The sequence below is a fragment of the Salvia splendens genome, chromosome 8 (assembly GCF_004379255.2).
Source record: "Salvia splendens isolate huo1 chromosome 8, SspV2, whole genome shotgun sequence".
Lineage (NCBI taxonomy): Eukaryota > Viridiplantae > Streptophyta > Magnoliopsida > Lamiales > Lamiaceae > Salvia > Salvia splendens.
Genome location: NC_056039.1, coordinates 14,587,837 through 14,615,432, shown reverse-complemented (window position 1 = coordinate 14,615,432; position 27,596 = coordinate 14,587,837). Strand labels below are relative to the sequence as shown.

The 27,596-nt window shown below is 39.2% G+C and overlaps 3 protein-coding genes across 4 annotated transcripts; all 3 read left to right on the top strand.

The window, feature by feature from the left end:
* The first annotated feature begins 7,215 nt into the window (after positions 1–7,215).
* Positions 7,216–10,805, top strand: LOC121743954 (probable methyltransferase PMT23). The gene is made up of 10 exons (XM_042137363.1): positions 7,216–7,356; positions 7,431–7,917; positions 8,135–8,284; positions 8,810–9,080; positions 9,156–9,266; positions 9,457–9,631; positions 9,714–9,953; positions 10,045–10,239; positions 10,335–10,516; positions 10,612–10,805. The coding sequence occupies exons 2-10, from the start codon at positions 7,462–7,464 to the stop codon at positions 10,719–10,721; spliced, it is 1,890 nt and encodes a 629-aa protein (XP_041993297.1). The 5' UTR covers positions 7,216–7,356; positions 7,431–7,461; the 3' UTR covers positions 10,722–10,805.
* Positions 10,806–12,317: 1,512 nt separating this feature from the next.
* Positions 12,318–15,512, top strand: LOC121743955 (inactive receptor-like serine/threonine-protein kinase At2g40270). Of its 2 annotated transcripts, XM_042137365.1 has the most exons (10): positions 12,318–12,562; positions 12,650–12,766; positions 12,841–12,979; positions 13,131–13,202; positions 13,288–13,431; positions 13,508–13,570; positions 13,660–14,090; positions 14,247–14,437; positions 14,509–14,641; positions 14,730–15,512. In XM_042137365.1, the coding sequence occupies exons 2-10, from the start codon at positions 12,658–12,660 to the stop codon at positions 15,296–15,298; spliced, it is 1,851 nt and encodes a 616-aa protein (XP_041993299.1). In that variant the 5' UTR covers positions 12,318–12,562; positions 12,650–12,657; the 3' UTR covers positions 15,299–15,512. The 2 variants fall into 2 exon arrangements, with proteins under 2 accessions (XP_041993299.1, XP_041993298.1); XM_042137364.1 differs by having other exon boundaries at positions 12,318–12,766.
* Positions 15,513–19,387: 3,875 nt separating this feature from the next.
* LOC121743959 lies at positions 19,388–23,197 on the top strand. Its single transcript, XM_042137373.1, has 4 exons — positions 19,388–19,960; positions 20,345–20,839; positions 21,207–21,722; positions 22,408–23,197. The coding sequence occupies exons 1-4, from the start codon at positions 19,478–19,480 to the stop codon at positions 22,489–22,491; spliced, it is 1,578 nt and encodes a 525-aa protein (XP_041993307.1). The 5' UTR covers positions 19,388–19,477; the 3' UTR covers positions 22,492–23,197.
* The last annotated feature ends 4,399 nt before the right edge of the window (positions 23,198–27,596 follow it).

Genomic DNA, 27,596 nt, shown 5'->3' with positions numbered 1-27,596 from the left:
GGTGGCTATCTGGGATAATTGCTTTGCTAGCATATCCATTGCTACCTTTTGCTCCTGCTGAGCGTCTTGAAGCTTGTGCACTACGTCATTGTTCGATTGCAGGTTGTTTTGCATATGTTGCTGAGAACTGACGAGGTCGTGCACCATATCATCGATACTCTTTGGTGGCTTTGGTGGCTGGCTGGGCCCTTGCCCTATACTCAGAGTCGGTCCACTCACTTGATTCTGATGAGCGTTTCCTTGACCTCCTGAAGAGTTGTTGTACTGATTTCCTAGACCCTGGTAATTGTTTTGAAAATTCCTTTGGTGCGGTGGTACATAAGAGTTCCCTTGATTGTTCTGATTTCTGTTTCCCCAGCTCGAGTGGTCTCCTGGTTCCGATTAATCCAGTTGTCCTGCCCCTCTTGGTTCCTTCCTGACCAGTTACCTTGTCTCTCGGGCTGAGGTGCAAACTGCTAATTCTGTTGTGGTGCTCGCTGGTTCTGTTCGTTGTCGGTCCATCTGAAATTTGGATGGTTCCTCCAGGGTGCATCTCTCTGTCTCCCTGAATTTCAGCTCCCGTCGGGATTCCAACTTCCCATTGCATTGACTTGGGCCTGATAATCTCCTTCCTGGGTCCCGTAATATTGCTGAATTTGATTATCTCCTGGACCAGGAGATTTCTCCTTCCCTTGTGAAGCTAGTGGAATTATCTTTTCAATCGCGTTCAAAAGAGCCTTCTCGAGCCTGTCAATCCTTGCTCCTACTTTATCATCTTCTTGCTCTCTTATGGCATTCACCGATCCTCTCCTCACTGCATTCCTAGGGTTATCGTACGCCTTCTTAGCGTCGATCAACTTCCCCAGGATTTCTCTTGCTTCACTTCTCCTATTTCTTGTGAAATTCCCCCCACTCGAGGAATTCATTAAGTCCTTCGACTCAGGAGTCGCCACTTCGTAAAACAGAGAGTAGGTCTCTGCCTCTATCATTCGGTGATTCGGGCATGCATCCAACAACCCCTTGAATCTCGCCCAATACTGACTCAGAGATTCGTCGTAATCCTGCTTACACTCTAATATTTATTTTTTCAGTGCATTCGTCTTGTTGGATGGGAAGAAATAATCTAAGAATTCCAACTTGAAGTCCCTCCATGTGCGGATAGAATCTGGGGGCAACCTCAATAACCACGTGTTGGCTTCCCCCTTCAAGGCAAACGGAATTGCACGTAGGCGATAATCCTCCTCTGTTGCATCATTCAGCCTCTTCTGAATACCACACAACTTATTGAATTCATTTAAGAACTCGTATGGACACTCATTTCTACGCCCAGAGAACGTTGGCAAGATGCCGAGTATGTTTGTCTTGATCTCAATAGTCCTCTGGCGTGGATTCATCACTATAGCTTGAGCTGGTTCTCCATCTAAATGGGTGGTTAACGAACCGATCTCTGGATCTGGATCTACTACTTGTGCCATGACTACTTCCTCTGTTTCTGACTTTGTTTCCGACTCTAGTTGTGACTTGGGATCCTCCCTTCCGGATGAATTCCAATCCTCTTCACTTTCCGAACCGAACGAAAATGGATCTCCCGTAGATAACCCTGATCTGGTGGTGACCGTGGATGTTGTGTCCTTGATCTGCCAAATAAATCTATCGTCCCTCCACCCAGATGAGTTACTCCAGAATCCAGTCCGCGAGCCTCTGCTCATAAACTGAAAATAAAAGAAAAATAAATCAAAACTATGTACGCCACCCTCTAAAAACAATCACAAAATACGTCATCCATCCCCGGCAACGGTGTCATTTGAAGTGCGGGAAGTTTGTTATGTGTTTTTGTTTATTGTGAAAATGCGATGCTAGGTCGAGACACCAAGTCCTATGAATCCACTAGATCACTTGGTCTAGGAACTCAATGTAACAAGGAATACTCTGTTGTTGCACACACAAACTCTCCTTCAAAGATCCCTCAACCCGAATACTATAAATTAGTATAGAGAAGCAGGGGTCGATCCCACGAAGATGGATACGTAAGAAAGTATTTAGAGACTCTTGACTAAGCGGCTGCTGCCACGCAAACAGGGTTGAGGTATAACTACTACTAGACCTAGGCAGGAAATGTAAACGCTAGACCTAGAAACCTGTAAACATGCTGAGATCAAACATCATCAAGACTTCGGTATATTAAGCTTACTTCCTAGACCGTGTAAACGACTACCTAATTTAGCTAGAAAAAGATCAACCAACAGTGGGGACCATGACCCAGAAATAGCAAGTACGGCAGAAAAGTTGTAAATAACTGACTGAGAAAATAACTAACTACGGCATGCTTTTCTTCAACGGATTTAAACACGAAGATGAAGTAAACAGAGCACATACTCAGATTCGAACAGAATGTAAAAGTTTGGTTGTCGGAAACTTACGACAAGCCGGAAATAACTCAGATCTACATATACTAGACGAAGCGAAATGAAAACACGAAGACTAGGCATCAAAATAAACCAACTCTGCTCAGATCTCACGTCGAACGCTTAATCCACTCCGGATCCAAGCAATCCGAAACCAACAACAACTAGATTCCACTCCATAACTTCCGATCTAACAGATCTACTCCGATCAACTCCAATTTCCAGCAATTGCACAAAACTTAGCAACAACACCAAACTTAAATCTCCAATTCAACCACCAGCAAACTCCGATCACCCAGATTCAACCATTAACCTGCATAAGTTCAGAAAACAATTGCGAAACGCATCCAACACAGGCAAACTAACGCAAACTCCAGAAAATCTCGACAACCAAATCAGAAATCAACACCAACGTCATAATAGAAAATGAAACTTGCATTAAACACAGAAATATTCGGCGAAATCGGAAGGCCGAGCTTCGAACATCGAAGCTCGGTGAAATACGAAATACGAAAGCAGTAAAGTGGAGCTTGTTTCTTCGCCCTCAACAGGAAAGTGTTACAACCCAACAACAAATGTATGAAAGCTAAGGTGAACCCAAGTGCGAAACCCCTGAATTTCCTCTAAGAACCAAGTGTATAGAAAAGTGAACTAGTTGCAGACTGATAGTGAGGCCTCCACCGAGAAGGTCCCTCCAGAATGCATGCATCCTTCCTTTTATAGACACGGACATAATCTTCTAGAACCTTCGTAGAAATCTCCATTCTACCCTTCAGTTCTGAGGTTTACTCCGTCTTGCAATTTCTTTCACAATGTTCACTCATTCGCCAGTTTCCTCGGGCGTGTGATTGCCTCCTTCTTTTCCTGGACCTGGCGAATTTCTTCTATACACCTGGCTTAAAACATGTGTTAGACCCAGCAAATTCACGAATTTATCCCCTAGACCTATGCATGAAATTAGCCTTATCAGTATCTCCTAGTCAGTATGGATGATGCAAGTATGAGAGAAAAACCCATCATTAGAGCCAGATACAAAAGCCCTATTAAATGGTGAGTTATAAACTTAAGTGGAACCACTTTCCACCAATTTAGAAAAGAAAAGAGTGGCTGACACATGATGCCTAGGGTAAAGTGACAGCTTGTAGCAAGTCCTGAAGGCAGTAGGAAACCCCCCTAAAAAAAACCATCCCTTAGAACCTTTTTTTCTAGCCAAATCTATACCCAGATATAACACAATAACCACAGGGGCTGTGTGAGTGTGAGGCATAAGGCAAGAAGGCGACTGGCCAGGAGGACATACAAGAAAAACCAACTGGAGAAAGAAATCGAGAGGAAAGGAGAAAATCGACCAGGAAAAATCTCAGGTCCAAAAAAATAAGAAGGAATAAGGGTGGCGAAGCCACATAAAAAAAATGTTGAAGAAAATGGTCGAAAACACTTGACCACAAAAAGAAAGAAGAAGGAATAAGGGTGGCGAAGCTAAAAAGATGCTACTGACCAGTTGGAGTCCAATATCAGAAAACGTTCAACCGAAGAAAAGCAACAGACAAGAGCCCAAATGCACACAGTTCCCCCACATTGAAATAAAGTAGTAGTTTTTGAACCTTAGAGCCTTAGGAACATCTACCCCACACACAACAAACCAATAGCCCCGTTACAAGCCTTAAAACCCTTCAGGAGCCGCACGTGAGATCTGAGTCCGAAGCATCTGTGGTTCAGCATTTTGAGAGAAAACAGTCCTAACATCCCTAGTGAGGAATGAGCTACAGTGAATCTGGCGTTTGGCCGAGAGTGTGGGTGATCTTGAAGAGCAGATATACTGACTGGGAAGGAAAAGGGCGGCGGCAGAATTTCGAAGTTGTTTACAACCGGATTAATTCAACCCAAGGGGGAGGATTGATTGAAAATATAGCCTATGTAATGTGTTTATGAGTTTTTTTTTCTTTTGTCCATTTTCTTGTTTTTTGTTTTCTGTGAGTCATCTATGCGTTGAAGAGTCTTTTAAGTTTTAGAATCTTAGGTCGGTGAGGGGAGGTAACTAGGCTTGCGAACTCAACTCATTATTTTTATTTAGCTTGTTTCTTCATACTTAAAGACAAGTATGTGTTAAGTGTGAGCAGTTTGATGAGTCTCGTTCTCGGCCTTAGTTACTGGTCAGTATAAGGTGCTTTATTGGATAATATCTGCAAAATAGTTGATAAAGTGTGCAGATTGAAGTACTAAATCAGGAGGAAAGATTCAGAAGGAATTCGAGTGAAAAAGCTGCGAAAAGTGTGCAAACTGGTTAGTATGAGCAGAAAATACGCAAACTGGTCATGATGGATGCTACAGAACTGGACACGAGAAGGAAGGACTTGCTTGGAATAATCACCTATCTAAAGAAGGGTAAAATTGTCATTCCACATGAAGAGAAAGCACTAGATATTAGGGCAAGCCATCCTATAAATAGGAGCTGAACATAAAGAAAATGGGAATTTTTACACCACTTCACTTAGGACTTATCATCACTACTACATCACTTTTGAGGAGAATAGCTCCACTAGCTCTTAGTTCCATCTAAATCCAGCAGCCTGACTTGAAGATTCCGGCCACCTGCCGGCGAGGAGCATCATGCCTAATTCATTCCAGCCGCTGTAGTTCCAGAAATTCCTCCAGTTTCAGTTTCCGATGAGCCAAACAATCTTTTACTTGCTTTGTTTTTAAGATTTCTTAGTTTAAGTACTTGTTTTTGCTTGCCTTTGACTTGGATTCCAGTAGCTACTTAGTTGGAACATCTTTTGGGTGATAATCTTTAATGCAATGAAGTATATTGTGGTTTTATTTTGTGTTTCAGCTTGCTTATTATTTCTTTCTGCCTAGTAGCTAGATCTGGTAGTTTTACGTTGATTTCTATTGTTTAAGTGCTTGAATATGCTTGCTTAGTTAGATCTAGGTTTTCTTGGAGTGTTTACAAGTTTTAATCAGGTTAAGTTCCTCAAAAAATGCATGGGAATCCTTTCTGCTTGCTTCTGTCATCTTGTCCCGCTGACCAGTTTGCATAGATCTCAGTTTTCTTAGCTTTCGTTCTCGATTTCAAATTAAATATTGCATTTACGAATTTTCAAGCTTGATCATTCATCAATGGAGTTTGTTAGATCTTGTTTGTTTAGCTTGGTGAAGAAGATAATGTCACAATCAAAGAATGGGACCACTTGTGTTGCTTTTGTTGCTTTTTGCTTTTGTACTTGCACTTTTTCAGCTTTTCTGCACACCCAGGAGACAGTCTGCTAGCATGTCATTTGATTCTCTTTACCTTTTGTCTAGCCATTTTTAGTAAGTTTCGTCTAGTAGCTTCTCACATGCACACTCGTACCCTAATTTACACACGCACTTTAATTTCTTATAGCACGCAACATTTAGAGCCCACCCTGACCTACTGGTCAGGAGGGGTATAGGTTCCATTTCATTTTCCAACTAGGTAAAACTCAACCCCAAAAAAGCATGGTAGCTAACCAACCGCTCCCATAATGTCATCGCAAGTGTATCTCGCCTACATCCATCTCTGTTGGATTCGACCCTTACTTCACTATACTAGCCAGTAGAAGTGGGTTGAGATATTTTTTTGTTGATAGGGAAGATAGACACAGACCCAACGACACAGCTAGGTCTAGGTACCCTCTTGGCCAGTTGACACACACACACAGAGTCATAGTCTCATCTTTTCCCTCCATCAAGCTTCCACGTGGATTGATTCTCCCACGTGTCAACTTTGGTCAAGTAAGGAATAGGAACGGGAAAGTAATCCTGCTCCACTTGGAGAAAGAATGTTTGACCACTAGAGTCGGTCTTCATAAGCCCCACTGAAAATAATACCTCGTACGTGATGAACATCTCTCCTAGTCGGGGGTGAGATCCGTTGTTGGGATTCCCACGTGTTCAGCAATTGCCGTGATCAAGCCTCCGCAACAAATAGTGCTCACATCCTTCTTGGAGATGTGGTCGAGATAAGTGGCGACCAAGACACCCAAATTGAACCCCATCTTGTTGAGGAGATACCACATCACATAGGCGAATTTCAACAAAGCGTGTTATAATGAAGGACAATGAGGGGAAAAAATTCAATTTCTGGACGCTGTGTTAGAGGTTTGGACTTCCACAATCCACATGACTAATTCAATGTGTATGATTATCTTTCAATTGCCTAATTAAAGTGATCCAATAAAGATTAAATTTGGGCTAAAACTGTATTTATTCGTTATGGAAATAAGTGTAGATGCTATATGAGATTTTCTATTTGATGGACCAAATAGAAAATAAAGGGGCTTATATAAATATAAGCTAGGTTATGGTCCGTTATGGTCTGTTCGATTCTAGATGGATAGGTACGCTTCTGCTCTACAGTTTATCTCCTTCTCGGTCGTTCTCGGTTAATCATCCTAGAGAGTTTTATGTAATTGTTCATTCAATTATTCCAACACGCAACTCGTGAAGCAGAATAGTATTGTAGGTGAGAAACCCGAAAAGATAACGTGTGTATGCAAGGATATAAGCTTAGGCCTCATCGGGCCACAAGCTTTTACACAACCTGCTTGCAAACAATTCATGGGTCACTAACTCAAGAGTTTTACCACATTTTCTAGGATTTATCCATAGTATCAACTATCAAACAGTCCCTAGTAATGAATTTACATTCCATATTAATGAATCATAGCCAAACCTCACTACTTAATGAGGTGTGAAATGCGAGGCTAAAATAAATGTCGACACATACATGAACAGCAACTTAAATCAGGCTGTAAAATAAATTCATAGATTCATAAATATGCAAAAATCATTAAAATGTCGATTTTGGCTATCATTGCACCTTTCACAGTACTACATTATTAAATGTGATGCTTCTCCATGGCGGGTCCTCATTGATTGAATTTGATCAAGAAAAGCGACATAAAGATTTCATCTTGCCATGCTATACTGCAATTCCTCAGTAGCAAGAGTAAGCAAAATCACCACCGCTCTCAATTTCATCCGCATTTTGAATTGAGAGTTCAGATCTTTCGCTCTCTTCAGGAATTCAATCAAGATCTGATCGAATTGTAAGATGGCGGCGTTATCAGTGCCGAGCATCTTGAAAGAGAAGAAATTCCCCTTCGTATTCGCCTTCTTCCTCTTGCTCATACTCGTCACATTCCTCCTCATCTCCAACTCCCACTCCCCAATCCCCACCGTCACCAATCTCTCCGGCTCCATCTCCGCCGCCACTCCAGTGCCCCTCCCCTCTTCCGCCGCCGCGCCTCCTGAAATACCCGCCGCCACCGCCCCGCCGCCTCCGGTTGCCGGCCGTGTTGATTACCAGGCTGTGCAGTGGGAGCTGTGCAAGGGGGTGGATGTGGATTTCATACCCTGCTTGGACAATTGGAAGGCCATCAAGGAGCTGCAGTCCCGGCGGCATAAGGAGCACCGCGAGCGGCATTGCCCCGACCCGCCGCCGCGGTGCTTGGTGCCTCTCCCCCAAGGCTACAAAGCTCCGGTTCCCTGGCCCAAGAGCAGGGATATGGTGAGCCCTCTCATTCTTCATTTCTTGTGTGTTTGGACTCTCACTTCATTAATTCTTGTTGGAAGTTGCAATTGATGTTTGAAATGTTTGATAGAAGTTGCAAACTTATCCACAGCCTCTTATGATTGATGAATGTTATGGAAGCTGATGGTGACTTTTCACCATGTCTGTGTAAACTGAATTATGACAATTTGCTGCTTGATGAATTTGGTGCTAGATATGGTACAACAATGTTCCGCATCCCAAGCTTGTTGAATACAAGAAGGATCAGCGGTGGGTGGTCAAATACGGGAACTATTTTGTTTTTCCTGGCGGTGGTACTCAATTTAAGAACGGTGTCAAGCATTACATTACAATGATTGAGAAGGTAATCAACTGTATTTCGTTGTTACTTCATTGTCTGCATACAATCGCCTTAGAAACTGACTGGGAGGTGATAGGTAAAGGTAAAAGCTTAAGAAAATAGGCCATGCCTTCATTGGAACATTTGCTTATGGTGTTTACCGTATGCTTATTGATTAATTCGTTTATAAATTGATGCATTGTTTAGTGCGTATGCTTATTGGTTAATTGGTTAGTATATCGATGCATTGTTTAGTATGCTAGGTGGTATTGGGGAGATCATGTGTAACAATGAGTATGAGTAAAAGTAGAAGCCTTTTATTTCACAGATGAAAAGATTTCTTTTTCTGGCTCCAATTTTCCTCAGTTACTATTTTTTAGGGTATTGTATATATGTCTAGATGAGGATTGTTTTTCTTGTTTTCTGAACTACCATTAGGTTAAGTATGTGTTTTGTGAGTCTTGATGTATATTTGATATCTAAACTTTGTCACTTTGTACTATGTCCTGAAATTCAAGTAGTACTGCTTTCTTTGCTTCGTTACTCTAGATGTTACCAGAAATTGGATTTGGGAGGAAGACAAGGATAGTTTTAGATGTTGGCTGTGGTGTAGCTAGCTTCGGTGGTGCTTTGCTGGACAGAGATGTCATGACTATGTCATTTGCCCCAAAGGATGAACATGAGGCTCAAATTCAGTTTGCTCTTGAACGGGGAATTCCAGCTTATCTCTCAGTCATTGGAACGCAAAAGCTGACATTTCCTGATAATTCTTATGATGTAGTCCACTGTGCAAGGTGCCGGGTTCATTGGGATGGAGATGGTATCACTCTCTTCTGATAGCTTTAGTTCTATGCTTCTTCCCATTTTAATCATAAGGTTCATTTGCGTATTGCAGGTGGACAACCGTTGCTGGAACTTAACAGAATTCTTAGGCCCGGAGGGTATTTTATATGGTCAGCCACACCAGTCTATAGAAAGGATGATAGACACAAGAGTATCTGGCAATGTTGGTTATTCATATACTCCCTCATTTTTTTGCTATCAGAATTAATTTATGAAACTCGATCTAGATTTGTAATGATTATTAGATACAGATGGATTAAATAGTTACCACTAGATTTTCAGCGTCGACCAACTAAGCTGTATTTTGCTCGTAATTAACATATTTTGGATTTTGTAATCCATCTTTCTTGCAGCTATGGTGACCCTGACAAAGTCAATATGCTGGAGTGAAGTGGCGAAAATTTCTGCTGTTGGTGCTAATGATGTTGGACTAGTTATATACCAAAAGCCCGTTACATCTTCCTGCTACAAGAGTCCCAAGGAGCAGAATCCACCTCTCTGTGATCAGAGTAGGTCCAACAGTTCATGGTATTTCTTGCCTAAATCCGATGAGTTCCCATCGTTAATTAAGTTACTTCTACTATTGTTTTTACATCTATTCCTACAATAGGTACATGCCTCTGGACAGTTGCCTAGTGCCACTTGCAGATGAGTCCTACACTTGGCCTTCACCCTGGCCACAGAGGCTCAAAGAAAAACCTCGAACCCTCTCCGAGCCAGACGCTGATGTAAGCTATAGAGATGACAGCACTCACTGGTCTGCACTCGTCTCTGAGGTTTATCTTGGAGGCCTCGGTATAAACTGGTCAAAGTTGAGAAATGTTATGGATATGAACGCACGCCATGGAGGGTCAGATATTACTTTTCCCCAAAGAATCTCTTCATTTTCATTTCGTGCGTTTTGAGTTGAAATGTCAGTTTGTTGTTCACGCTGTTTGCAGGTTTGCCGCTGCACTCGTTAATCTACCTATATGGGTAATGAACGTTGTACCCATTCAGGAAGCAGATACTTTATCAGTCATCTACGATCGAGGGCTGATTGGCGTTTATCATGACTGGTGCGAGTCATTCAATACATACCCGCGAACATATGATCTTCTGCACTCGAGTTTCCTCTTTGCCAATTTGAGTAAGAGGTACAGTTACAGTACCGCCAAAGCTGCACAGCACTTCTATATATGCTTCGTGTATTTCCTTTACGTATAGAACTTGAGGTGGTTTGTGCGTTCAGGTGCGATATAATCGAAGTAGCTGCAGAGATGGATCGTATATTGAGACCCGACGGGTACCTGTTGGTTCAAGACACAGTGGAAATGCTTAACAAGATTGCCCCCATTCTGAAATCCCTTCACTGGGCAGTGAAGTTACATCAAGATCAGTTTCTTGTTGGCAAGAAAGGTTTTTGGAGGCCGGGTACATAAGCTAGACCCTTACCACAATCTACTATGTATAATATTTTCTTCAAGGACAAAAAATGTTCTATTCACATTGGTTACAAAATAATATAGGTATTTTGGAGTATACTGTATTGTTGGAAAGGCTTTATAGAAGTTACAGAGTTGGAAAGAGATCACAGAGAATTTTGTTCATGTTTAGTTTGGATGCTAAAAGAGGATAAAAAGAAAAAGGGAAATGTAAGCATGTTTAATTTGAATCAATGCTGTAATAAGATGAGATTGGTAGGATATTTCCATTATGATTACTCATTATTCATTGATTGTTGGTAAATTCGTTGATGGCCACACATCCTTTGTGATATTACTAAGAGGATGGCATGGAAAAATATTTGATTTAAATAATTTTGAAGAATTTTAGTTATGTACTAAATTTTAAAAGTAATCTTGAATACTAATCACTTAAGATCTAGCTAATAGAATCAATCAAGATTGATGGATAGCATATCAAATCTTATATAACTAGATTTATTTTATAGTAATAAATATAGATTGGAAGCCAACGTTGGTTACGAAATTCAGTGCGATTTGCTAGAAAAATAAGTAGTAGGAGTAAGCATCAAAGTGTGAAGATGGATGTGGAGAGTTATCATGCATCTATCTCAGCAGATGAATTCCTTAAGTTTGAAGATATAATATGATAGTAGTATATAATGTCGCAGCATTTGATTCTTCAATTTTTATTATAATAGTGCTCCACAATAGCTAGCCAAGTAATCTTAATTGGCAAGACTTCATGTAAAATTGATGTTTTTGAGAGAAATATCATATTTTGCTTTTAAGTTTTTGGTTTTGTTGTTCAATTGGCTCATTATGTAAAGTTGATATTTCAAAATGACATTATATATATTTATCAAATATCATTCAAAGTGAATATATCCTAAAGCATACAATCAACTATTCGAATTTTGGTTTAGTTTAAAATTTCGTTTTTGAGTTATTTAAATTCGGTGTTGTGATTTATTTTAACATTATATCAATTTTTTTTAATGATAACAGGAAATTTTGAAGACTAAAATAAAACAAACCAAAGGTAAAAAAAATTCCAAAATATATAATGGGTACATGGAGCAATGAGCATAAATTAAAATTAAAGTGTACCCATTTAAACATATTTCATATGGTTAGAAACCAAATAATACCAACCAACTAAACTAGAAACCTACCCTATGCCTACAATCACAGCCAATTTCCTTGAGTAGATGAGTCAACATTACGGAAGAGTACATTATTTCTTCCTCTACTTCAACAAAAAGTTAAAATCCAAAAAACAATTACAAATTAAAAATTCAGACGCATATATATGAAGATTGTGAGTGTGTAAATGTAAATGCTTTTAGAGCAATCTAGGTGATCGCTTAAGAGAGGCGCTACGCTTGATGTTTGGTCACACCTTTCGCCACAATCATTTTCAATACCTATTTCATGATTTTAAAATTTTACCCACCACAAAAATATTGGTGATCAACATATTCAAGTACATGACTAAAATGTATAATTGTCAATGTCATTACAAAAATACTATACTACTAAAGATTGGATTTTTATCTGCTTTCTAGTCTCATTTAACCAATATCACCATCATTGACCTGTTAGTATGCCAACATAATCAAATTTAAAAAACAAAGTAATTCTAATCCGTATAATAAAAAAATACTAACAAAAATGACGTTTTGATCATGTTGTATATTGTTCAAACTTGGAAATGAAGTACCTATGTTGAATAGGTTGGCCCCTTCACTTAGTTGTCTTCTCCTCCTTGGATCTCTGCAATTAGGAAAGAAAACTGAGTCAACTTTGTAAACTATTCATCAATTTCCATTACACTAATTCCTACTATTATATTCATACAATCAGTATCAATTTGTTTTTATACACACCACACTACTTGCTCATGCACAAATTCAACTGTATATACATCACAGGCCACCAAGATTCCTTAATTTCAAAGGCTTAACTATTTTCCAAATAGTACTACTTTTCAATTTTCTGTCTTCTTGTAAAGGTTCATTTTTTGGAGGTTCTTCAAGCTAAAAGAAGTAGCTTTATAAAGGCTTTTGTTTCACTTTGTTTTGTGATGGCATATTTGTAGTGATTCTGATGAAAATGGAGGAGTTTTTCAGAGCTAAACGTCGCCTGTTTGTGGCATCGCTGTTATGCTGCCTTCGCGTGTTCCATCTAAATTCTTGCTTCTCTCTAAATGATGAAGGTAATCTCTCTATGTGTCATAACTTAGTTTTGAGCTTGTAAATTTTACTCTAAATGATTTTCATGTTAAATAAGGCGTGGCTCTGCTGAGGCTTCGGGAAAGAGTGGCGAGTGATCCACACGGGGCTTTGTCGAATTGGATTGATGAAAATGGAGTCGAAACCCCGTGTTGCTGGTTTGGAGTTGAGTGCTCAAAAGGCCATGTTGTAGCTTTGTAAGTTTGATCATATTTCTGAATTGCACGAGTTTTCACAGTTGAAAGGCTTCATCTTTTTTAAGTCTTGGCCTATTGAGCATCATTTTTTTGAGCATGGAGATGTATTTAGCAGTGTACAGAAATGGATATTCACAGCTATAATCTGCAGGAGCCTGAAAGATCTGCGTCTCAAAGGTACGCTGGCTCCTGAGATCGGGAGCCTGGTTCACGCCAAGTACATGTAAGACATCATCCTCAGTCCTGCCTTTTTCTCATCTTGCCTTCTGTTGTCTAACTAACTCGTGTTATCTGAAAACTGTCGATAGTACTCTGCGCAACAATTCTTTTTCCGGGGTAATCCCTAAAGAGATGGACAATTTGAAACGGATACGAGTCTTAGACCTTGGACACAACAACTTCAGCGGACAGCTTCACGTTGTGCTCCACCAATACTTCTCAGCAGGAATCCTGTAAGTTTGGAAATGAAAATTTGATTTGCAAAACTGCGTTTTTCTGATCTTGATAATGTTCGTCTCTGTGTTGCAGTTTACTCGACAAGAACGAGTTGCTTAGCACGACCTCATCTACTAACGAGCTAGTAAAATCTAGGTAAGTCTTCTCTAGTCCGGTGTTTGTTATAGTGATAATGGAGCAAACTAGGATTCTACTGTTATGACTTACGATGCGATCATGGACAGACGTTTTGCACGTAGAGAACTGTCACAAGATCCTCCTTTCGTGCAAATGGAGACCTTGTTTTGGTTTCCTCCTCCAAGTCCAGAATCCACATTGCCTTCGCCTAATCCGGTTCCAGCTCCAGAGGCGGATCCTTTGCCACCAGCAACGAAACCTTCACCCTCGCCTCCAATTTCTCCTGCTGCTCCTTCTCCTTCTCCCGTTACATCTATTTCTCCGCCTCTCCAGCCTACAACAGCTTCAGCACCAAGCACACCAGCTCCATCTTCTAGTAGGCATCATCACCGGATTCTGATCGTGTCTGCTGCTGCTGGAGGTCCTGTCTTGCTTCTCTTGATCATCTGTATCTATTTTTGGCGAAGTGGCAAGGTTTCTACTGTCAAGCCCTGGGCTTCAGGATTAAGTGGACAACTTCAAAGAGCATTTATAACTGGTAATTCTTTACCATTTTTGGCAGTTTTCAGTAAGATTCTTCCAAGCTAAGAACATCACTTGAATTAGCGTTTTATTCGTGATAACGATAGATTTATCTGAGACGCGATTCATATTAATAAAGCAACCTTCATTAGTCATATTATGTACATCTCAGGTGTCCCAAGGCTCAAGAGATCTGAACTTGAGGCCGCGTGTGAAGAATTCAGCAATGTGATTGGCTCGGCATCTTTATGTACGCTGTACAAGGGTACGTTGTCAAGTGGTGTCGAGATAGCAGTGGCGTCCATTGCAGTGGGATCGCCTAAGCAGTGGTCGACCAGCATGGAAGCCCAGTTCAGGAAGAAGGTGCCCTTCATTATTCATTTTTGTGCAATGTTTGCATATATTTCATGTTTTTAGTCTCTTCGTTGTTTCAGATCGACACGTTATCAAAAGTGAATCACAAGAATTTCGCGAGCCTCCTCGGATATTGTGTGGAAGAGCAGCCTTTCACTAGAATGATGGTGTTTGAGTATGCTCCAAATGGAACACTCTTTGAGCATCTGCATAGTCAGTATTGTCTACTTTATCTCCTTTTGATTAACTATTTTACCAATGGTTGTCATCTGATGATGAATTGTTCTGTCGAACGGAACAGTAAGAGAAGCAGAGCACTTGGATTGGACTACTCGAATGAGAATAGCTATGGGCGCGGCCTACTGCCTCGACCACATGCACCAGATGTCTCCACCGTTCATCCAACGAAACTTCAAGTCCTCAGCCGTGTATCTCACTGAGGACTATGCTGCAAAAGTGTCCGACTTTGGCTTCTCGGACGAGAGGTCATCTGCGCCTATAAGGGAGCCAGACGCGCAGAGCAATATCTACAGCTTTGGCGTTGTGCTGTATGAGATGATAGCCGGGAAGCTCCCATACATGGCAGGTAGTGACGCTCCTGAGCATTGGGCCTCGGACTATCTTAACGGGATGCAGTGCTTACAAGAGATGGTCGATCCGACACTGGAGACGTATGGCAAGGATCAGCTTCAAAGGGTTGGTGGTGTGATAAGATCATGTACTGATCCAGATCCGAGGCAGAGACCGAGTATGAGAGAAGTTTGCGCGCAGCTGAGGGAGATAACGGGGATAGAACCCGAGATGGCCGTGCCAAAGCTGTCACCTCTGTGGTGGGCGGAGCTCGAGATTCAGTCAAGTGATGCAGGCTGAAAAAGTGAAGGTGGAGGGTAAGGGTAAGTATTTGAGCCTTTAATTTTTCCTTTCTCATTGCCCATTTCTTGAATGTGGAAGAAAGTTGTATATAGATAGAGGATAATAACTTTTTTGTGTGGATTTTTTCATGAATACACTTTGGGCAATTTGTGCATGTTGTCTTGATTAAGACATGAAGCATATGTTACAATCGAATGACTGATTTTTGCAATCTCATGTTACAATCAAGATTTCATATCGATGCACTTTTTATTAGTAGTTTATAAATTTCGCTATAAGTGGACAGTGCAACTATAGTATAACTAAGATAAGGACGAGATCATGCTCAAAGTATAGACTACCAGATTAATTCTTCAAAAGCATAATATTAGTTTCGAGATCATGATCAAAGTAAACCTAAATCTACGCAATGGAATGTGGTGATAGAATATGATGTTATGTCATTTTTCTTTAGCCACTTTTATCCATAAACTTTGTACATTTCACTCCTATGTTTCCTAGTTAACTTCATTGAACTTAAAGACAATTTGTTGATTAGTCAACTTGGTTTGTTTTCAAAATCTCTGTTTTGATCTTGAAAATATGCATTCTACTTGAAAATTAAGTACTGTATAAAGAATTGAATTTATTGAGATAGGAAGAAGGGGAAAAATGAAGTAATATGTACTGTATATACAGTGGAAAAACATGGAAGTGTTATAGAGAATTAAATAGAAGATGGGAAGTATGGAAAGAGTATAGTGTTTGAAAAGTAAGAATGAAGTTACAGAAGTCTAAGACTTACTGAAATTTGATTGGAAATATGAAAAGAGAATGGTGTTTGAAAAGTAAGAAGTCAGAAAAGTCCAAATTCACTCAAATTTGATTGTTTATTGTAGTGGAGGTTGATCATCTAAATCACTTTTTATTCATGATTTACCTATATAAAGTATATGAGAGATGAGACATTGAGCTAGGGGTGTCAAATTGTGCGTGTTGGGTTGTTATCGGATCAATCTGTTAACGACACTACCCAATAAGGACAAACACGAACACGCCCGTTAAGAAAACCTCAAATCCGAACATGAACACGACCTGCTACCCTCAAACCCGAACACGACACGAACCCGACACGAACCACCTTGGGTCAACAAGACACGATAACAACATGTACGTGACACGACACTATAGCAACACGACCTGATAACACGGTTAGAACCTCATAACACGGTAAGAACCTGTTAACAACTACTCATGATTAACAAAAGTTACAAAACCTTGAATCTGATCATTAAAAATCCGATTAAAAATCTAAAATTGATTACACAATTTGATTTTATGAACAATAATATTAATAAAATTAATAGCAACAAAATCCAACGAAATCTAACAAAAAAACATCATTTTTAAAATAATAAAAATTAATAATATAATAATATTATTTCTTAATGGGTAATACGAACACGACACGAAATTTTCGTGTTCTTAACGGGTCGACCCGATAAGGACACGACCCCAATAAGCTCTGACCCAAACCCATAAAATTTTGTGCGAATTTGTGTTAGATTATCGTATCGTACCAAAGATTGTTAGCCCATTGAGGAAAGCAAGTATATGGAAATTATTGATGTTATTTGGTTTGAGAGTATACATCTATACAAGTAAGAATGAAAGTTTAAAGAACCGTACATATATACCTGTGAGGTGTATGCATACAAGTGATAGTACTATATTTGTTCTTTAGAAATAGATATTATTTTTATTTTTATATGTTTAGAAAATTTTATTTTATGTAATAAAGTGAGACTCATTCTTCAACATATATATTTAAATAATCTTTTCTTTTTATCTTCTTATACTAATTATGTATTAAAATCTATGCAATTTTAAAAGTTTCTATTATTGAAATACTGAGGAAGTATATAAGTCAGTAGCTTCAGAATTACTTACTTGCTAATTCAATTAGAGTTAGATTAATAAATCTTGATTTGCGACTGGTCGTATATGTAAAACTCTTCATCTATTTTTACTAATTAATAAGAAGGAATTTTTTTTGTTACATTGTGTTTTATTTATTCATTTTTTAATACCAAGTAGTTTTAAAATTTAATATCTATAAGCAAACAAGTCTAATTATTTTGCTGAAACTAAATTTCGGATTCGGCAACCTATAAATAACTATTATAGTGTCAATCCTAAAAATTTCTTATCCAAGAAGACTAATGATACATAATTGTAACGCTGAATGAATTTGAAAATGAGATCAGCTTTCTTGGTGTATATTCAATGAAGATTTCTTAATACTATCCCATAAAATAGTCTTCATTTTTCATTTTGGTTCATTCCTAAAAAATAATCAATTTGCATCGGTGATAAGTTTTCCTCTCTTATGAGGCGAGTTTCATTCTCCACTAATAATACTTCATTCGTTTTTTTTTGTCTATCTCTCGTCTGCTTGAACAATTTAGCATTAAAATCTGCGCCGTCTCCGATATCTCTATTTTATGGAACAAAAGGATTCTTAATCCATGTATAAAACATTGAGCATACAGAGTTAATCATGCATTGCTTTGATCACATAATTTTAAAGAATGAACAAAAATAGAACGAATGTTTAATATTAAAACTTAAATTACTTTTTTCATATAGCTTATAGTACTTCCTTCATTTATGAGATGTCCTAATAAAAGTAAATCATTTTCTTTTTCGACATTTTCTTTCTATTTTATTACTACTTTACTCTTTTTTCTTACTACAGGTGTACCGAATCCACCTGGTTTGCACATTAAGATCGAAAGTCTTTGGCTGTTATCTCAAGATCACCACAACTTTGCTCTACCAACTGCACTACGACTTATTATTTTTTTTTAATTTACTTTATTTTCACTTAACTAAAAAATTCTATTTTTCTCAAATTTCGGTAAAGAAAGTCCTATTTAGGGACTAAACTAAGTATTCTCCATTCTTATAACTAAATAAGTAATTAATCAGTCCTCAGTCTAACATGATCAAAATATAATTAATCTTCAATATAAAATGATGGATCAAAATATAAATAAAATTAGAGAATAGCTGGGTCGGCTTCGAGGCACGCCCCTCGTAGCTGGGTCGGCCTTCGAGGCGGAGCTCTTAGCTCTTCTTCACGGGCTGACTTTGGCTATACAGTTCTCATCGCATGTTTGGGTCGAGATGGATGCGGCAGCAATGGTCGCGGTGTTCACTTCAGGACGCGGAGGAGCAGCGGATGTGAGACATCACATGGCTCGCATTCGCACTTTGCTCGCACAGACGCAGTTTATGTTCTCTCACATCTATCGAGAGGGCAACCGGCCAGCTGATTTTTTGGCAAGTAGGGGGATCCAGACCCCTGCCATCACCTTTTTTTATGCGGATTCAGCGCCTCGGTATTTGAAGTCGCTCGTCAGGATGGACCAGTTGGGCTATCTGAACTTCAGATTCAGATATCGAGATGGATGACTACTTCACATGGTTCGTGGTTTTGATTTAGGGTTTTTTGTTTTCCTTTGGAGTTGGCCAGCTTTTGGCCATCATCCTTGTTGTTATTTTGGTGTATAGCTTTGTTATGTTTGTTTTCTCGTTACTTAGATGGTTAGTACCCTGTGGGGATACCATAGTAGCTTTGTTAGCTCTTGTGATTTGTATCTCTCGTGCGGACCGAGTCACTTTTGGGCTTGGATGATGTATGTTCTTTTGGTGATTTTTGATATATATAGGTTGGGGTCCGCCTTAACCCCTCGCCGTGATGGTGTTTGAGGAAAAAAAAAATTTAGTGATTATAAAAGTAATTTTAATTTAATGTAAGAATAATTTAGTTCACTTAGGTGGTGTTCAGTTTGAAAGATAAAATAATATCAAGATATAATCTAGGATAAAGTTGTGATATTATTTTAGTCGTATGAGGTTAGTTATGACTAATTATCATATGATTATCCATCTAAAATTTATCCATCTAAGATTGAGTTGTGGGATTAAATAACATGAACCAAGCATACTACAAATTTAATCTCGATAAAATCTTCAAACTGAACCCCTCTTATAATTTATATTAATTCCATATAATATTTAGTTGAGTATAATAGTAGCGTTTTCCTTATATCACTACTCTACCGGTGTCGATCAGCAGCTGGTCATCTTCTCACTATTCAGTAACCGCTGCCGATCATCTCATCTTCCCCGATGGTAGCTCAGCCGGAAAGACCGATTTCCCGCACCGAAGATTTCGAAGAATTGGACGATTACTTCGATGATTACGAAGACGACGACGACTTGGAAGAGGAAGGGCTAGAAGACTCTGATTCCTCGATTCAGATGCCAACAGATGGCGCTAAGATAGAGTCTCTGGTTAGGCGGCTAGCGGCGGAGGAGAGGGTGGTAGTTCGGGTGAATGACGTCATCATTAAGGGCAACACCAGGACCTATTACTTTCTGATCGCGGCGGAGGTGGAGCCGATCTTCAGGGAGGCCACTACCTTCCTAGAGCTGCTGCGCGCCGCTACAGCCGTCGACGCAAGGCTGCGGCGGCTCGGTTTGTTTGATTCGGTTACCGTAACTCTCGATGCCGGCCCGCCGGGACTCCCGACCGCCGTTAACGTTGTCGTTGAGGTCTCTGAGGCGAAGAACCAGCTCACCGGAGATTTGGGGATTTATTTTGAACCCGAGGTAGCATTATCGAATTAACATATGTGTATTCATTCTTTGATTAATTAATTATTCTGATTTATGAGATGTACGCTTCTTTAATTGTTCTTAATTGTAATAAACTTTATCTCGATTACAATTTGAAGATAGATCGAGTATTAATTAAGTGAGGTTGAGATTGGGAAATAGAAGGCCATGGTTTTGATTGCACCTGAGATTCAGAGAGAAGATAACAACTGATAGTAAAATGCTTATTCAAACTATGCTTGGGAATTAGCATGTGTGATGTGTTATGGACGACTTTCTAAGTTCGTATTTGCAAAATAAGTGCATCACTTTATCCACTATTTCCTTATGATTATACCTCTTTAATTAAGATATTCATGTCTTACGGTGCTTTTGTAGGCTCGATCAAATTCTGTACAAGGATCATTGAAACTGAAAAACTTGTTTGGTCTTGGAGACCTATGGGAAGGTTCAGTGGCTTATGGCTTGGATCAAGTGTCAGAGGTTAGTGTAGGGTTGTCTTTTCCCAAATGTACTGGGTTGGCTGCACCCTTATCGGCTAGAATATCCCTGCTTTCCCTAGATGGGCTTAAGTTCTCTTCGCGTAGACAACAAGTGCTAGGTCTCTCACTTTGCCTATTATCAATTGGCAATCATGATGTGTCTTACAATCTCTCTTGGCGAAGTTTAGATGATCCATCAGTGGACTCACAAATGTCTTATGAGACCTTGAGCAAGAAGCTTGGACATAGTTTGTTCTCGACTTTGAAGTATGCTTTTAAAATTGATCGAAGGGATTCAGCTACGAGGCCAACTCGAGGGCATGCTTTTGTTTCCACTACTCAGATTGGTGGTCCTTTCCCTGATATTCAGAGCTTAAGTCTCATTCGCCAGGTTTTCACGTCTACTACTGTTTCTGTTGTGCATCTGCTGTTTCCTTTTTCTTAGTTATGATCTGAGCCTTTAAATTTGAAGCCATTGATTTTCATAAAAGGTACCAGCATCATGCCTCAATCTATTTACTTTTTATGAGATCCTGTAGATGTACCTCAGAAAACATGCATCATGACAAGTAAATGTCTCCTTTGGCACTTAAATTTATGCTATTATCTTGAATAAATTTTCTTATAATTATGATTTAATTGTTTATCGAGCTTTCCAGGGAATGCTTTTCCACCAACGCACTAATATCCAGCCTGTTAATAAATGATAGGTATTATTTTTATCTGTTTAAGAAAATCTCCCCTTCTCTTGTCCTCAGGAATTTGACCTTCGTTATGCTATACCTTTGGGAATCTATGGGGCTGCATTCAATTTCGGAATTTCAGGTGGTATGATATTCCCATGGGGGAATGCATCCTTGAATGCATCCTCATATTTGCCTGAGAGGTTCTACATGGGTTATAATTCTTCTCCAGTTCTGTCCTTGAGAGGCCCAACATCTGTTTTGGGTTTCAAGGCTACATGGCTAGGCCCTGCCGAGCATAGAAAAGTTGTCAGCAATTATTCTAGCGATGGGAAATCTAAAATTTCTGAAAAAGAAGATCATATAAGTGGAGACCTTGCTGTGACTGCTTTTGCTGACTTTTCTTTCAATCTACCTTTTAGAGTTCTCCAGGAAGTTGGTATCCATGGACACATATTTGCTTGCACTGGTAGCCTGAATAAGTTTTCTGAGAATGCATACAAAGGGTTTTCTTTCCAGAAATTCCGAGACTCTTTTCGTAGCTGGGCGGGATTTGGAATCATCATACCAACCAAGCTATTTCGTATGGAGGTGAGCTATTTTACTTTAAAAAGCAATTCCTCTTGCATTCATACTTTGGGAAAGAAAGACTTGCTGGCATTGGATTATAGAAATCTCACATCGGTTCCACATGAAAGTGTGGAATGGCATATAAGTGGGAGTCAATCTTTTACCTTTGATCATGGTTTTGGGTTAAGTTGGGGCTCTCTAGCTTATACGCGGATGTGGCTTAGTTTCATATAATCTTCTCTTAGTAAAATCTCTAGAGGTGGGCAAACTCTTTGTCTGCTTATTAAAATGTTGAAGTCAAAAACTGAGAAAAATGGTACGGGCTGTGGGGTGCAGAGAAAAGAATATCTGATCTTATTTGAGATGTGTTGGTGGTTTAGATGCCAAATAGTTTGTTTGTATGATGTTACTCCATCTGTTTGCAGTTCAAAATTACATCTATTACATAAAAGAAATATTTGTGATTATAATAATAGTCTCTTGTATTTGTACATGAACCATAAAAGGTGTTCCTCCTTTGTCTTGGATAGTTAAGTGAAGTGTTAATCGGGGCAGGGAAAGTAAAGCCGACTAAGAAATAAACCTTTTTCTATTATGCATATACAGCTGCAACCATGGACAGACTGTCTTCTGTAATCTTCAATGTTCCCTGCTTTTAGGTTGCCTCAAGGTGCTTTCTAAATGATATTTCTGACATTATTATCAGGTCAATTACTGCCACATTTTGAAACAACATGAACATGATCATTCAAAGATGGGTTTACAGTTTAGCTTCTCACGTCCGCAATAACTTCTGCGGTAATGCTTGTTCTCCTCTTAATACCTGGAAGCATTTTATTGACCTCTGAAGATGCTTATGTGAGATCTGAATAGTTGCTGTTTCACAAACATACACAAAGAGGTATCGATAACTCTTCAGAAGCACGGTATGGCTTTGCTATTACTTTGCTAACTTGATGATGATGATGATGATGACAAAATTTTCATAGACTGACATCATTCTATTTAGAGAATCAGCTGTATGTACCTCGTTTCTGTATTTCTCATGACCGACATGTTAAAATAAGTTCGTTGCCTTGTTAATACGTCCGTCAGTTTTTTCCTCCGAAATTGGGGCTAATTTTGTATGTAGAAGAACACATACAATCTTCTTCTTTCCCTTGTTTTTCAATCCTCTCCATCGGGACCAAGTTTCCTTGCCACATTGCTCGATCACTCACGAGTCATGGCATTGTCCTCTCCTCTCCACCACCCGCTTTGCTGCCTCTGCACTCTGCCCATAAAGTCGACAGAAGAAGCTCGCTAGTCCCTGACGTGGACGAATTTTTCTCTGGAGCCGCAGCCGAAGGAGTATTTATGCATTTTGATGTGGACGACAGTGTATTCATATTGCCGACGTTAAAAGTTGGAGTTGATGCTGAATTATTTATACAACACGATATATATTGTAAATCTACAACTATATTAAAATAACAGAATTCATGTATTTATGGATAGAGTAGTGATCTATGGAAACCACTACTTAAATAGATAATTAGATAACACGAATTTAATTCACTACACGAAGGAGTGAATCAAAACGCCATTACAGTGAACTAAATCTTTCACGGAGTAAATGTTTCACTATAATGGTGTTTTGATTCACTCCTTGTTTCAAATTCATATTGTGAACTAAAACGCTCATATAGTGAACTAGATCGCTTTGTTCTAATGACTGAGATTTGTTCTTTAGTTATATACTTAAGACTAAAGTCCTAAAATGGTCCTATACATATTGCGATTTTTTGATTTTGGTCCAAAACATTATCTTTTGAATTATTCGGTCCCTCACATTTGAAATCGGATCACATTTAGTCCGAAATGGACGGTTCCGTTAAAATGTAACGGTCAACGAGATTTAAATCAATTTTGACCGGATTAAGAGTTATAATTATGTTTTATTAAGGGCTAATATCTAATTAACCTAATTAACCTAAAACTTAAAAATGTAAAATGTAAAATAATTTAAAATATAAAACATGAAAAAAAAAAAATCAAAATGTTAGAGTGAAATACCATATTTGTATTCCATTTATACAGTTAGACACAGCGGCCCCGATTCCCTCTTATACGGCCTTCCCGGTAAGCCAGACGGAGAAACGCTCGTTTCTGCAAACGGAGTATTCGAGCTCGGCTTCTTCAACCTCAACAATTCCACCAATCGATACGTCGGAATCTGGTACAGCCAAATATCCGTTCCTACTTATGTGTGGGTCGCAAACAGGGAATCACCGCTCACAGACAGATCCGGCGTCTTAACGGTAACGGCGCCTGGCGTCCTTGCTATTCTTAACAGAACTAACGGCACCGTCTGGTAGTCTATGTTTTTTACGACTCCAGCCCCAAATCTAATCGCGCGATTGCTCGACTCCGGGAATCTGATCGTCAAAGATGCAGACGATGATGGATTTACATGGCAGAGCTTCGATTACACCTGCGACACGTTGCTGTCCGGAATCCGGCTGGGGTGGAACTACGTCACCGGCGTCGAGACCTACAGTTCGTCGTGGAAAAGCGACGACGATCCGACGAAAGGCGAGTATTCGTCGATTGTTGAATTTTGAGTTTAGGGTTGAGATTGTTGAATTGTGGATGAAGTGCTATTGACGCAACATCGATTGGCATTTCACTCTAACATTTGATTTTTTTTCATGTTTTATATTTTAAATTATTTTACATTTTACATTTTTTAGTTTTAGGTTAATTAGGAGGAAATCGCGTATATAGGCCACTTGGCCTTTAAAATAACGCAAATGTACCCATTTTGTTATCAATTCCATTTATGGGAAAAACGCCGATGAAGTTGGCGTGTTCATAAGTAAAAACGCCATTGAGATTGGCGTGTCTATACTGTAAAACGCCAACATAGTTGGCGTTTTACAATGACACCGTATTCTGCTCGTATTTTTAACCAAAATACTTAAATTTGAACACGCCAATCTGGATGGCGTCTTTACTTAATAAAACGCCAAGTTCATTGGCGTGTTTAACTTAAAAACGCCAACCTGATCGGCGTTTTTCGGTTGAACCATATATCTCAGATCTCCCCCAAAATCGCAGACCCTAATCACATTTCCTCCCTCCCCAAAACGCGAAAAACCTTCCCAAAGCTGAAAAACGCGAAAACGCTTGTCTTGGTCGGGTTAACCCGGTGGTGGATTGAAGCGTGTAGATTTCTATTTTCGCTCATTTCTTCCAAATATTAGTACTCGCAATCGGTTAGTATATCTAATTTTTAACTCATTCTTCCAAACATTAGTCTACCAATATTTGATGGATTATTATGATAGTATATATTGTAGTGTAATTTAAATAATTATTTGATGGATTGTTATAGTATTATAAATTGTATTGTAATTAATAGAAATATTTTGACCAATTGTTATGGTATTATATGTTGTAGTATATCTAATTTTTTACCCATATTTGATAGGTTGTTATGATAGTATATATTGTAGTGTACTGTAAAGAAATATTTTTGACCAATATTTGTGTTTGACATTAATGCAGATAGTATGACGTGGTGTGTCCATTTATATTGGGGTGGAAATATAATTCCCGGAACAGTTATTTCATATGATCCTCCTTTTGCAAAAGGATTGATTATGTTGGATGAAAGTATTTCCTACGAAAAGCTTGTGGAAACAATTTGTGAAAGAATGGGGATAAACATATTTGAAAACAAACTTCAAATAGTATGGAAACGTCATATATTCTATGGATCTTCAATCACGTATATAGGTATTTTACTAGAAGAAGTATACATGCCACTAATGTTTAGTGAGAGTATGACTACAGGAGGTCAAATTGAATTGTATGTTGAGTATTCGTCAATTACTCAACAACATAGTCATCATCTCATGAGTAATGATGTTGGTACGTCTACGAGAGGCCGAGAACCATATTTCGCTGCAACACAAGATTTTGATGTTGGTACGTCTACGAGAGGCCAAGAACCATGCTTCGATACAACACAAGATTTTGATATTGGAGGCGTGCATTTAGGGGACAGTGACAACCCAGCTGTGGTTGAGGACATAATTGGTCTTGATAAAGCCGACTTTCTTGATCCACAATCACCTTATGATTCTGAAGATGTCGATCCGGATAGTACAGATTCAGATGGTGCTTCGTCGGATGAGGACCAATTTGTTGCTCCAAGTACATCCATTCCGGTTGGAGAAACAGTGGTTGGCGAAACATCAATTGGAGGAAGAGCAGTACGAGAAAGAGTAGTTCCACAGTTCCCACAGCCTGGTATGAACTATTTTCGCACCTTACCAGGTCCATATGATAGTTTTGATCCAAAAAACTTTGAGTCTGATGATCTCAATGTGCATTATTGGAGTGAAAAAGATCCGAGCAATGTCGGTTTGCATACTAAATTTAAAACCAAATTGGAATTGAAGTCAGCTGTGACTTTTTGGCATTTGGAAAAAATCCGACAATATACAGTTGTTGAAAGTAAAGGAAAGAGATGGCATGCAGTTTGTAAGTGGCCACAAGGAAATCCGAAAGATAAGTCCTTACCGCCATGTTTGTGGGAGTGCCGAGCAACATTGAGGAAGCATGATGAACACTGGCAAATTAGAGTGTTTAACACTGCTCATACTTGCATGGGGGATCGTAATTATAATGGGCACGCTAATCTTTCGTCGGGTATGATAGCGTTGAGTGTTCGACATCAGATAGAAAACGATCCTTGCTACAAGGTAAAAGCAATTGTCGCGGATATTGAAAATAGATTTCATGTGAAAGTTAGTTACAAGAAAGCATGGTATGCTCGGAGGACAGCTATTGAGCTTGTGTATGGTTCGTGGGCGTGGAATTTCAAAGTTTTACCAGGTTATTTGAATGAGTTGCAAAGACAAAATCCTGGCACAATTGTCGAATGGTTACATGATGAAAGATTAAGCAACGGTATGAACAAGGTTTTCAAGTACGTATTTTGGGCTTTTGGTCCAGCTGTGGAGGCTTTTCAACTATGCAAACCAGTTTTAACCGTTGATGGAACTCATCTACGTGGACGATATCGAGGTAAAATTCTTATTGCCGTTGGATTTGATGCTAATAAGAAATGTTTGCCTATTGCATATGCCATTGTTGATGAGGAAACCATACAAAGTTGGAATTGGTTTATGGAACGTATTAGAATTCACGTAGCCAAGCATGAAATATGTGTAATATCTGATAGGCATGTGGGAATCATAGATGCAATGAATTCTCCCATATGGAAAGAAGAACCCAATGTGGGGCATCACAGATTTTGCTTGGTACATGTTAGAAAAAATGTTTTGCAGAATCACAAAGGCATCATGGTAAAAAAACTTGTTTGGAAAATTGGTATTGCTACAAAGAAACGCAAGTTTAAGATCAGACGTCGTTTACTTCGAACCATCAACAACGAGGCTGTGCAGTACCTTGATGCCGTGGAGTTAGAAAAATGGAGTTTGGCGTATGACAAACACAAAAGATGGGGTGAGATGACCACTAATATGGTTGAATCTTACAACAATGTGTTGAGAGGCGCAAGACAACTCCCAATTAAAGCTTGCATTGATGTGATATTTTGGAGGACAATAGAATGGTTTAATGAGCGGTCAATTGCATCAACACAGTGTGCCACACCACTTACCCCGTGGGCCCATGCAAAGGTGTGCAAAAATGATGTAAAAGGTCAATTACATAATGTGAGAGTCCCAAACACAATTGCAGGGCTTTACGTGGTTCGAACAAAGCGTCGAATTGGTGGAAAGGGCGGTAATAAGTGGAAGGTAAAGTACTTGGAGTCGAACTGCAAATGTCAAAAGTGGCAGATGTGGAGGCTTCCATGTTCACATGCAGCGGCAGTTGCGC